The sequence below is a fragment of the Bradysia coprophila genome, unplaced genomic scaffold (genome assembly GCF_014529535.1).
Source record: "Bradysia coprophila strain Holo2 unplaced genomic scaffold, BU_Bcop_v1 contig_232, whole genome shotgun sequence".
NCBI classification, from domain to species: domain Eukaryota; kingdom Metazoa; phylum Arthropoda; class Insecta; order Diptera; family Sciaridae; genus Bradysia; species Bradysia coprophila.
Window position 1 is genome coordinate 4,830,715 of NW_023503493.1, and position 13,026 is coordinate 4,843,740.

The following is a 13,026-nucleotide window of genomic DNA, read 5'->3' on the forward strand; positions in this document are numbered from 1 at the left end:
TAATCGGGTGAAATTTCAAATAAATTTCCAACAGATGGCAGTGTCCAATTCAGCAATTTGAAGCGAATGTCACGAAGATTTTGGTTTTTTGTTTTGTCAAGTTGAATTTACATGTAGACCCTGGTTGTAACGGCTGTTACCACGTAAATTACCGATTCTTATGACCGATTACCAGCTGATCTGCTATAGATAATACTCGTTACCCTACTTTTCCAATTAAATTAATAAATTTCTGATTAAACGGATCTCATCATAAGAATGCAATTTTGGTGGGTTTCCTTTGTTTCTTTCGTATTATTTGTTCCACACATATTCCACCACATAGAAGTAGCGTTTGTCTTTACGTTTCTTCAATTCCACACGTACGTGTGACTGAAATGACACCCTTTTCGCTTCTTTTGTTGACAACATGTAGAGGCGATGTGGAACAATTAAAACTGCAGAATGCTAACCAATTGCAAACTTAAATTGAGTTGAATTTTCAGTTGTATCCCAAAAATCGGTCAAATTGGCATTTAAAATGTTTGTCGATTTATTTGATTGGGTTTCGGTAGAAATCAAAATATCATAGAAATTAGTCTACTCGAGTCGTTTCAATCAAATTTTAATTAATTTAGTGAAAAAGAAGTGGCATTTATTCGATGTTAATTTTCGCGCCACCGATTCGAAAACGTTTCGGTACGTGGTATTGTCGGTCATGATTTCAAAGGTATGACCGGTATTACCGGTATTACACAGTCTGTATATGGAATTCCAACCTAACAAAAATGAAAACCAAAAAAATGATATTTTAAAATTTCTACCCGTCAAAGCGTACAATAAAGCAGAACGGTTTAGCGGTCGCACGAATTTTGTTAATTTTTTATTTTGGGAAACCTATTTTTCGTATTAATTTTTCGGCTGAAATGGCGGCATCAACGTCACGCATTAGATCGAATGAACAGCATGAAGTGAGGAATGTTAATGTGTTCCTGCGAGTCAGGTGAATATCCAAGAAATTCGCACCGAAATTTCCCATTTCGTTGTTTCGCCGATGAATTTCGCTAAATCCCTTGACATCATTTAGACCGATGAACGATCGGGAACGAGCAAATCGTAGCCATGAAGCGGTCGAAGTCAGCTCGAACCGCGAAGTGGTCGTCAAACAGGATAACCGTATGACCAAGAAATTCACATTCGATCGGTCATTTGGACAGGATTCCAATCAAGTCGCCGTCTATCAGTCGGTTGTGGCTCCGTACATAGAAGAAGTGTTGGCTGGATACAACTGTACAGTATTTGCGTATGGTCAAACCGGTACGGGAAAGACACACACGATGATCGGTGAAGAGTCTCCGGATGCCACGAATTCGTGGGACGCTGTAAGTGCTTTGTTTGGAATGGATTTCGTTGGGCAATCAGTTTAATTGTCGTCGTCGGTTTCGTTTGTTTTCTCTCTCTCTCTCTGTAGATGTCCCAGGTTGGTATCATACCACGAGCGGTGTCACACCTCTTCGAGGAATTGCGCATAATGGGCGTGGAATTTTCGATGCGAATTTCGTTCCTGGAACTCTACAATGAGGAGCTAACCGATTTGCTGTCCACGGCAGATCAAACGCCTATTCGGATCTACGACGATAACAGTAAAAAGGGATCGATCATTGTCCACGGCCTGGAGGAACTTCCCGTTCACAGTAGCGCCGATGTGTACAAATTGCTGGCCAAAGGACAGGAAAAGCGTAAAACTGCATCGACCCTGATGAACATACAGTCGTCGAGGTCGCACACAATTTTTTCCATTTTGGTTCACATCAGAGAGAACAACAGTGACGGCGAAGAGGTGCTGAAAGTCGGTAAACTGAACCTGGTCGATTTGGCTGGCAGTGAGAATATTGGGAAGGCCGGCAATGAAAAGGGCATCCGAACCAGAGAGACGGTAAACATCAATCAGTCACTGTTGACACTGGGCCGTGTGATAACGGCACTTGTGGAAAGGACACCGCATATACCATACCGAGAATCGAAACTGACGCGTTTGCTGCAAGAGTCACTGGGCGGTCGAACGAAAACGTCAATCATAGCAACGATTTCGCCGGGTCACCGGGATTTGGAGGAGACACTCAGCACGTTAGAGTATGCGCATCGGGCGAAGAACATTCAAAACAAACCGGAAATTAATCAGAAATTGACGAAAAAGCTGGCCCTGAAGGAGTACAGTGAGGAGATCGAACGATTGAAGAGAGATCTGATGGCGTCTCGTTCGAAGAATGGAATCTACCTGGCGGAGGAGACATATGAGGAAATGAATTGTCGCATTGAAGCACAGAACAAGGAATTGAGCGAAAAGCAGATGACCATCAAAGTGCTGAAGGACGAGGTCGCAAAAGTTCAGAAAGTATTCAACGAGGTGAGTCTCAATCTTGTGCAAAGAGAAACCGAATTGGCCGAAACGTACGACAATCTGCACTCTACCAAAGCAGAACTTGTACACACGTCTAAGGTGAGACCATTTCTTAAATCAAAATTCGCGACGCTATGACCGTTTTACCCGCAGGTTCTTCGAAATACCAACCGCCGTTACCAGGAGAAAAGAGAAATTGTGTCCAGTCACGTTCACACCGAACAAGTTTTAACATCGCAGGCGCAACAGTTGAAAAATGCTGCCGATACAGCATCGCAGGACACCTATCTGCTGCACGATACGATCGAACGTCGCAAGCAAACTGACCGGAACATTGTGTCCGTTTCGGAGAATTTCGAAAAGTCGATGAATACAAACATCAGCGACATGACATCCGACGTTGACAATTTTCACAGTCAAATCGAGAACCAGTCGAAGAATTTCGTTGAGTACATCGGTGAGCATATCAGCGGGCCGATGCAGTCAGGAGGTCAATAAAAACGGGAACAAAATTTCCGTTTCATTTCAGAGACTAGCATGACGCGAAATTCGGACCAGTTTGCATTGATCGTGGGTAAGTTGACCGAACAACGGTCGGCGGCGGAACTGAATGCATGCGATGTGAAAAGAATGTTGGCCGAAAAGATGACCGGTGATGTTAGCTGTACGGCCGAGCAGGTTGAACTGATCCAATCAATATTCAGTCAGGTCATAGCCGACGAACGGAAAATGTGTGACGCAATGACCAATGTGATGTTAAAGTCACTGCTGAGCTCGCTGGATGCCCAAAATGCGAGGTCACTGGAAAGCCATACAGCGATGCTGGACATGGTGAGTGAGAATTTGGTTTTACTTTTTCTCGTTAAAATCGTGCGTGGAGCACAGTGTCGTTGAAGCTTAAATTGATTTTCCGAAATTTCCCTCGCAGATCAACGCCCAGCGAGATTTAATCTCGAAATTTTCAACCAATCTCGTTACCCGATTGGAGACTCTTTCCGCGGATGGAACGGGTCTACTGACCAGTTGCCGTAACTCTGTCGACTCAGCTGTTACAGCCAACAAGCTGCTGATCGGTAATATGGGCAAATTTTTGGACGATTTGAGATCGAACACCGATAGCATGGAAACCATTTCGCCAACAATCACCCAATCGATGGACACTCTGACATCTGTCGTAAAGACTCAAATTGACGAAACTACAAACATGAAACACGAGCACGCGAAGCGTTCGGATGAGCAAGCGATCAAAGTGACATCAATGACGGACGAACAGAAAAAGGATTTCGCTGCGACGGGAAATGATATTTCGAAAACGATGGCATCGATCACCAATCACACCAAACTGTTTGCGGCAGCTATGAAATCGTCGAAGGTGAAAATCATCGAGCAGTTTGATAAGCAGAAAGGCATGGCAGCGGCAGCCTTAGCTAACATCGATAGCAAGATCTCGGATGGCATCGAGAAAATGAAGAGTACGACGCAGGATATCAGCGGCATCGTCAACGATGCTGACCAAAATCTTAAGATTGATTCACAGGCCAACTTAAACTTCAAGCAAACTGTGACGACGTTCGTCAATTCCTTCGGCGCAGCGTCAAAGAAGAAGTTTGACAATTTGCGGACCATTGTCCACAATTTCCACGGCAATGACTTGAAGGTCTATTCGTCGAGCGGTAAGTGTTTCGCATTTGAATCTTTATCGACCGACATGTAACGTAACGACTCAATCTATCCATTCAGGCGACACGCCCGCTAGACGCGATTTCAACTATCCGAAAGTACTGGCGGCAACATCGCCACATGATCGCATCGTTCGACGATTCTGGTCGACTCATAATGAATCGGAACTGGACGTATCGATGTCGATATCAGAGGTACAGACGGCGCAAAACAATCGATCTGCCACACGTCTAATCGCATTTCCGTTAAATTTGCAGGGAAATGAAACCGCATTCATGAATGGCGTGAACGAGATAGCATCATCGTCACTGGTCCAGCAACGCAACGGCCTGATGATGTCTTCGCCGATCGGTCGAGCTTCGTCGATGGAAGAAGAGCGAATTGTGACAATTTTGGAACAGGACGGCGATGACGAAGAAGATCAATTTGCTGATGCCGTGTCACCGTCTCACCCGATGGCGTCCGAATCCATTTCGAATCGAGTGCTTAGTGAAATGACAGTTGTAATCGCTAACACTCAATCGACACCGGTCTGTGTCAGCAAACACCCAATCGGACATCCACTGCGACCCAATGGCATTGCGGAGATTGAGGTTTGTTTTTTAACAATTAATTAGCTCGAAATTCTGAGAAGAAAAATCATTTTGTTCGACAGATTCCACCGATTGACGCAGACACGACGATCGGCAATAGCGATTCGAACAAGGAAAATTGATGCTGTGGCTGTCCGTCGATGAACAAAGTTTTTTTTCTGTAATTTTATTTTGATTTAAGTTTACGCAACCGCTCACAATAAACGATTTATTTTTGGCAATTCGATTTTATGGCAAATAATCCAGCGCTAGCAGTAACGTTCCCCAAATTTAATGTTTCACTTTATCATAGGCTCAGTTTTTTTCACTTAATTGTTGTAACATAAGCTGAGCCTGACCTAGATTTGCTGCTATCGGTACAATGTCATCAGCGAAGCGGAGATTGCTCAGGTACTCTCCATTTATCTTTATTCCCATTTTACTCCAGTTTAACTTCCTAAAAACACGCTGCAGAATCGCCGTGAATAATTTCGGTGAAATGGTGCTCTTATGAAGTTTTATACATTTATACAATTTTTATAGTGTATCGATAACGCAAATTCTGTTAAGGAACGTTTACCGAGCGAGTTCCGGCAAACGAGTGATTGAAGGTTGTTGGGTACATCGAATAAATAATTTTCTGAAGAAGAGACAAAAAATTCCTCCTCGTCACCTCGTCCTTCCTCTCCCCACCCCTTCAAAGTTTAAATGCAGAGGTGTCTTTGTCGAATTATTGACAGGGCTGTGTGAAACGGAGAGATACGTGTGATAGCTCATTTTAAAGGTAAAGGTTCAAAGTTTTTTTTGGCACAGTTAGATTTTCCGAATTTTCCAAATCGTTTAAGACTTCTCCGACTTTTCTTCAAATTGATGTTTTAAATTTATGGTTAAAGTTAAATAATTTCTTAAATATGTTCCGAAGTAAAAACTTTTTTTGGTAATATTGTTCTCTGTGTCATTTGCTACAATTTTGCCGAAGAAAGTATAATTGTATTTTGCAAAGTGTAGGCGCCACATTGATTTTTCATGAAAAAATTCCATGGTTTCGCATAGGATTTTTAGACCGGTTTTTTGGTCAAATTTTTTTTTTTGATTTTCTTGTCTAGATTGCTTTGAAATCGTAAGAAATACATAGAAAAACAAAATTTGCTTCTTTAAACATGTTCCATTTTTCAATATCAATTTTCGATTTCTACGCCGTCAAGGAAATTTGAACAACTCCTTTATGCTTGTGATGGAGTACACAACTCCAAAATGATTTGCTAGCTAAAGGAGAAAGCTAAGGAAGTCATTTTGGTATTTCATACTCCATCACAAGCATGTTAGGGTGGTTCAAATTTTCCTGAAGGCGAGGAAATCGGAAAATCTAACTGTGCCAAAAAAAAACTTTGAACCTTTACCTTTAAAATGAGCTATCACACGTATCTCTCCGTTTCACACAGCCCTGTCAATAATTCGACAAAGACACCTCTGCATTTAAACTTTGAAGGGGTGGGGAGGGGAAGGACGAGGAGGAATTTTTTGTCTCTTCTTCAGAAAATTATTTATTCGATGTACCCAACAACCTCCAATCACTCGTTTGCCGGAACTCGCTCGGTAAACGTTCCTTAACAGAATTTGCGTTATCGACTACACTATTATGAAGTTTTATACAATTAAGTGAAGAGGCAAGCAAAGTTGGCCTCAAGATGAACTTATCGAAAACAAAAGTCATGACCAACATCGCGGGCGATAGAGACATCAAATTTGGTGACACTGTCATTGAACGAGTCGACAGCTATGTATATCTAGGACATAAACTGAAGTTAGGTCTGGACAACCAAACTGCAGAAATAAGACGTAGGATTGGTCTTGCATGGGCAGCATTCGGAAAACTCAGACTAATTTTAAAAAGCAAAATGAATAATAGTCTGAAACGCAAAGTTTTCGACACTTGTGTCCTTCCAGTGCTCACTTATGGAGCGGAAACGTTAACTTTAACGAAAGTATCCGAAGATAAATTGAGAGTGACACAAAGAGCCATGGAACGGAGTATGCTTGGAATAACACTCAGAGACAGAATGACGAATCAATGGATTCGACAACAAACCAGGGTCGTTGATGTCATGGAAAGAATAGCATCTCTGAAATGGAGCTGGGCGGGACATATTGCAAGTAGGACAGACGAACGTTGGACCAAAAAGATCATGAACTGGCGACCATATAAAAGACGAGCTATAGGTAGACCACCAGAGAGATGGACAAACGGAATTAAGAATATTGCAGGTACAAACTGGCAGCAAATGGCAATGGATCGTACGAAATGGAAAGAAGTTGGAGAGGCCTACATCCAGCAGTGGATAGAAACAGGCTGAAAAAGAAGAAGAAGATATTGGCTAAGTTAACTCCATGTAGAATACGAAAGTAGCTGACGTTGGTTCATAGAGCATCAGACCTATGAACTTGACGATCCCATCTTTTTGGAAACTCGTAACTGTGGGGGATTCGTAATCTGATGTGTTTGTTTACCTGGCCAATTTGTGACTTTTGATAGATTATTCTTTGGAGCTTTCAACTTTCACTTTCCACGTGTGTAAGAAGAAGAACGAAGAGTGTTCCTACTCTATAAACTAATTTTTCTAAACGGGGAGATGTGGTCTAGTTAAGTGGCAGAAGAAGAGAACGACAATGGGACATTGAACTTTTGACATTTTTTGTATTTAGATTAAGTATGTTATTGTAAACAAAAAATTGTTCTACACTATTGCCGAAATTTCAAGTTTTTTACTTTTAATTTATATTTCAATTACGAAAAAATGACATGAGAAGAAAAGAGAGGCATATAGAGACGTATAGTCTTTTTTATGTTTGACTGATCTTTGAAAATCAGAAAACAATTAATCAAAAATATAAATGTTTATAATTTTACGATAGTGTAGAATAATTTTTTGCTTAGAATAATGTTGTCTATCGAAATTATTGAAACTTCAGTCCCCCATTGGTTCTACTAGTTCATTAGTCCACGAGAAAGGGAAGAGCAATTATGCTCTGTTTGTTTGTTCTGGTGTATTCGGTTGAACTTGATTTTTTATGCGTATTAGATAACACCACCCCTGGAATTAGTGTGTTTTCCAGGTAAAATAAAGTTTTGTACCTTCGGAATATTGAATTGCTCGTTAGTCCATCATACGAAAACACAGAAAATTGAAAGTTGTGCGAAACCATTGGTTTCTACAAGGGGAAATAATCAATGTTTATAGTACCTGCAAACATTCCAAGGTACGAACCTCTCTCTCTCTCTCTCTCCCTCTTCTCTTTCTTCTTCTCTCTCTCCATCTTGATCACTTATTTAGGAATGACGTGCTTCGCTTTATGTAAATATTTATTCCAGTATGTAGTAGATTCCATTCTGCCGGAAGCTCACAGACGGCTTGAATATATCAGAGGGATTCTCCTAAAAAACAGAAGACCGAAATCGGACGCATTTCCTATTGGAATTTTTTATGTGTGCCCAATAAGGTATTCGACCCTAGAAGCAAGAACCACTTTCAAAAAAATTCTTCGAAGCTTCTGTAGCTGGTAAGAGGTCATCAAAAACCGAAAACTTGCATTTTTCTTACAAAAACTTCTCCAGTTACACGAACCGTACAGGGTCGTGTGGGGTGTCATTAGAAAGGTAATTGCATGTTCTTCCGGGGCAAATAGTTCTTATTGGGTTTAAAATTCATCCACCTTGAGATATGTACAGTTGAAGTTTTCAGCCGAAAAAAGACTGAAAACTTACACTTCTCTTACAGAAATTTCTCGAAGTACATGAAACGTAGATGGTCGTGTGGGGTGTCATTAGAAAGGTGGGGTGTCATGCACTTCCGGGGCAAATAGGGTCTTTTTGGGGTTTGGAAGCATCTACGACGAATTATAAGAAGTTGACATGTTTAAGTGCTTATATTGAATCGCATATGCAACCAAACTTCCGTAAGCTCTGCTTTCCCTGAAAGTATATGAAATTACCTTTCTAATGACACCCCACACAACCATGTACGTTTCGTGTACCTCGAGAAGATTCTGTAAGAAAAGTGTAAGTTTTCAGTCTTTTTTCTGTTGAAAACTTCAACTGTACATATCTCAGTTTGGATGAATTTTGAACCCAACAAGATCCCCGAAAGTACATGCAATTATCTTTCTAATGACACCCCGCACAACCATGTACAGCTCGTGTAACTGGAGAAATTCAATCAAACTTCCAAAACAACTGATATCAGTCAAAAACACTCAAAGAGTAAAAGTGACACAAGTCCCTGGGCATTTTTGCGTACAAGCGCAGAAAGCGTCACCTACAGCGATATCAGTTGTTTTGGAAGTATAGCCAGGGACTTGCTTTTACTCTTTGTGCGACACTAGTGCGACAAAGGATTTGCAAGGGTTTTTATCGCACTAGTGACACGTGTTCCTGTTAATGGGCACTCTATGTCAGATTGGAAATCCGATGCAAAGCTACTACTACGTCACGAGGCGAAGCCGAGATCAACATCCGAGCTAAAATGTGACTTTTCATTTTTCGTCCAAGTTACGTCAATTTGGTGCATCAAGCAACACAACACTTAGAAGTTACGTTTAATATTTTACTTGCTGAGGGCACCGAAAAAAAAGCTTCATTGATGAAATTACCGGTTTTCGCTTCCGATGCATGTAAAATCTTTTCAATCTTCTTCAATACACCACATGAAATGTAAAAGAGTCGTAGAAAGAGGATGCGAACTCTGAACCTATATCAAAATTACATTTTTCATTTATTTTCATTAAATTTTGTTTTTATTTATTAGAAATAGTCTTTTTTCTGTATAATTTATAATATATTCGGATTATTGACACAGCATTTATTTGCAGAATTTGAAGCACAATATTGACATGCTTGCAATCATTTTAAATAATTTTTATTTTAATTTTTATTTCATCTGCTCATGTGCTTAAATTTAGATTTTACAATTAAAAAAAGGACGAAAAAATACTCGGGTTAGGCTTAGGTAAAATATTTTTTTATAGAAAATACTTTCTGTGTATAAAAGAAAACTTTCATTTTTTGTCATAATAATACAATTTTTCACAGTATACAGCTAACCTCTCACAGACGGTCAGCATATGTTATCATCATATAAAAATATCGAGTCCGCTACTCATTTCTGAAATAGATTACTCAATGAGTAATACTCATTTCATTTCACCTCTTCTTCGGCTGGTCCACTCATACAAACAAAACTTCGTTCGCTTGCTACATGCGTAGAAACTCGTACCTTTCATATTTCAAGCACTACTTTCAACGCCCTCAGCTTCGCCTCGGATCAACGAAAACTCTACATTTCACCTTTATTCCCTAGTCATGTTCATGTAGTATATATTACACACTTGTCACGAAGAAGTCGAGGCGCGAAAACGAGACAACAACATAGAACTGAAGTGTAATTTTTGAATTATTCTTCTAGTTAAGTAATTTTGACATCCGAACATCGCGCGTATGTGATAAAATACTATTACGACTTTATACGGTTCTATCACTACCATGTGCACGCAGCTAATCACTTCATCTGAATAAACAAGTAATCATTTTTGTTTGTATGAAATAACCAGCTGAAAAACAGCTGAAAAAAAATTTCAGAGTCACCGACTGTCAAGTGAGTGAGTCAGTGATTCACTTTGGTGGCCGCCGTCAATAACATGATATGAGCGGCTGTAAGAGGTTAAATTGTTGGCATTTCCGTTAATTTTCTTTTTCTTATTTACAAAACAATCGAAAGCCAATTTTATGGAAATAAATTAGATTCATTTCATCGCGAAACGTATTAAAGACACTGAGTTGAGAGTGCCGTAAACGTTCTTCTCTCTTTCGTTGAACATTTGATGGAAAGGAGGATATTAGACTCAAATGTCATACCTTTAAGGCATAAAATATGAGTCTATTTAACGCTTAACAAATACATGACCTCTCTGTCTGTTGCAGTAGATTACATTGGATGCTGCGAAAGTAATTCATTACATGGAGGTAACAATTTTGTAATTTTGATGTGCAATGGATCACTTTCGCAGTTGGTAAACTGCTTTGTAATTGTCAACTTTCGCATGGGACACGCATGAAAATAAATATTTTTCAAACAGCTCAGTGGCAAGGAAATAAGCGTATAAGAGAGTAGGAGAGGTGGATGAATTTCTTTTTAGATTGGTATCACAACGAAGTGGGAAATAGATTGCAGTTTTGGTGGTTTGTTTTAGTAATTTATTGCGAAAATGGTCGAAAAAATTTCTTTGAAATTTTCAGTTTTACTTTACAATATGGTCAAAATGGAGTAAGTCGGGCGGAATTTGGGTTTCAGAATATCGAAATAATTTTTGAAAATCTAATCGGCGACTATAAAATAGAAAGCAGCGAAACTAGTATGGTAATGATCCGGCCCTGAACCACTGCTAAAGAGTTGTTAGGGCGGATAATTAATCTGCGAGTTTTCTTTAGTTCAGATTTTCTCTTAGTAAATTCATGAAAGTTTATGTCTTTGAGATCTTTGACATTTTCAATGGAAAACTAAAGTGAATGTGGAGAGATCGAAAACCGAAAAACTCATACTTGTGACCTAGTTGACTTAGCGGACAGTTTACCGACTTTGTTTTTTCTCTCAAACGTGCCGCAAAAATAATATTAAAGGAACTTGCGTTGTAGTTAATGACTTTTGCTTTGGTTTTTTCGGCAAATTTTCCGAATGAGTCCAAGCGTTTGTGGTCGGAAAGAACACACGCTCATTGAACTAAACTATGAGATAGAACCGTTAACTTTGACTTGAGTTGAAGGATGTGTCAAACGTTATATGAAAATGTTATGAAAGAGCAAGAAATATTTTGACAAGTACCCCAAGGCAACTTATAACAAACTGGTCTTCGATCCTCTCGCTCTGAACGTAACATGAAGGAAATACTTTGACAAGTACCCCAAGGCAAGTTATAATTAACTAGTCTTCGGTTTTCTCACTCTGATCATAACAGTCTATGGCAATTACAGCGAGACCAGTTTTAATTAACTGGTCTTCGGTATTCTTGCTCTAATCATAAAAGTATAGATGTTACGATAAAAGCGAGGAGAACATCGAAGACCAGTTAATTATAACTGGTCTTCCTGTAAACTAAACATTATCATTTCTCAAGGTAAGTAAAGATTAACTGGTCCTAGTTTCTCTCTCATTATCACAATAGTATAATGTAAAGCATTCAGTAACTGTATCTAAACCATATCCATAGACGACAAGCATATCACCTGTATGATTTTCGAATCTATCGATGAACCGAAGATTGAGAAAAAGCGCGAGCGTTGGTTTGTGTTACTAAACTAGACATTCACTTTAATTTTGATGTCAAATCAACCACTATAGTCTAAGAACGATTATGTTAACGATATTTTAGTCTGACTAAATGCTAATTTATAGTGCAACTGCGTTTTGGGTTTTTGGTTTCGTTTTTTATTTGTTGAAGAATTTCTAGTGGCAGCTGGGAAAATAAAATATTTCGGTCGAACGATGTGACGTTCAATTTAGCGACTAGGTTAAAACGTTTTTCTTTTCATAATTCACCAACGATGGACATTTTCTTCGATTTCGCTAACATTTAATAGAAATTGGAATAACGCTTCGCTGGGCCCATTAATGAGAATTTAATTGGCTGAAATTGTCCTAAATTGACCGGACTGACTGAAATTGACCGAAAACGTGTTTTCGTAAATTTCGGTAAATTTTAGGCCAATTTTTCAGCAAATTAAATTTCCCAAGCGCAGCGTGTCAGTAAAGAGATTCATAACTTTTGGAATGTTTTGGAAATAGTGAATAGTGCGCACTGTGCAGTGCTGGCAACCGATCAATTTTTGGATCAAAGGCCATGGAAATTTTAGCATTTTTTTGGTTTGAAAAACAGCCGACCGAAATCGGACGCATTTTCCAGTGGATGTTTTTATGTGTGGCCAAGAAAGGTATTCGGCCCTGGAAGCAAAAACCGCTTTCCAAAAAAATCCTTCGAAGCTTGTGTGGCTGCTGGGAGGTGATTGAAAACCGAAAACTTACACTTTTCTTACAAAAATTTCTCCATTTTCATGGTCGTGTGATGTCATTAGAAAGGTAATTACATGTCCTATCAGGGCAAGTAGGGTCTTATTGGGTTTAAAATTCATCCACACTGAGATATGTGATGTTGAAGTTATAAACCGACAAAGACTGAAAACTTACACTTTTCTCACAGAAATTTCTCGAGCCGTACAAGGTCGTGTGGTATTAGGCATTAGGGTGGCATTAGAATGGTCATTTTATGTTGTTTCAGGGGCTTGGAAGCATCTACGATGAAATATGAGAAGTTGAAATGTTTAAGTGCTCATCACTCATCGTAGAAGCT

At 39.5% G+C, this 13,026-nt stretch overlaps 1 protein-coding gene across 1 annotated transcript; it reads left to right on the forward strand.

The window, feature by feature from the left end:
- Window positions 1-791: 791 nt before the first annotated feature.
- LOC119076015 (kinesin-like protein Klp61F) lies at window positions 792-4,875 on the forward strand. The gene is made up of 9 exons (XM_037182607.1): window positions 792-982; window positions 1,067-1,361; window positions 1,451-2,479; window positions 2,534-2,837; window positions 2,910-3,211; window positions 3,309-4,053; window positions 4,121-4,254; window positions 4,318-4,653; window positions 4,716-4,875. Exons 1-9 carry the CDS (start codon window positions 906-908, stop codon window positions 4,773-4,775), a joined length of 3,282 nt encoding a protein of 1,093 aa, XP_037038502.1. The 5' UTR covers window positions 792-905; the 3' UTR covers window positions 4,776-4,875.
- Window positions 4,876-13,026: the final 8,151 nt, after the last annotated feature.

Excerpts from the sequence above, each read along its gene's own strand:
- LOC119076015 (XM_037182607.1), top strand. The coding sequence starts at position 906 with ATGGCGGCATCAACGTCACGCATTAGATCGAATGAACAGCATGAAGTG. Across the intron at positions 3,212-3,308 it reads ATACAGCGATGCTGGACATG|ATCAACGCCCAGCGAGATTT; the intron begins GTGAGTGAGAAT and ends TTTCCCTCGCAG. Across the intron at positions 4,654-4,715 it reads ATGGCATTGCGGAGATTGAG|ATTCCACCGATTGACGCAGA; the intron begins GTTTGTTTTTTA and ends TTTGTTCGACAG.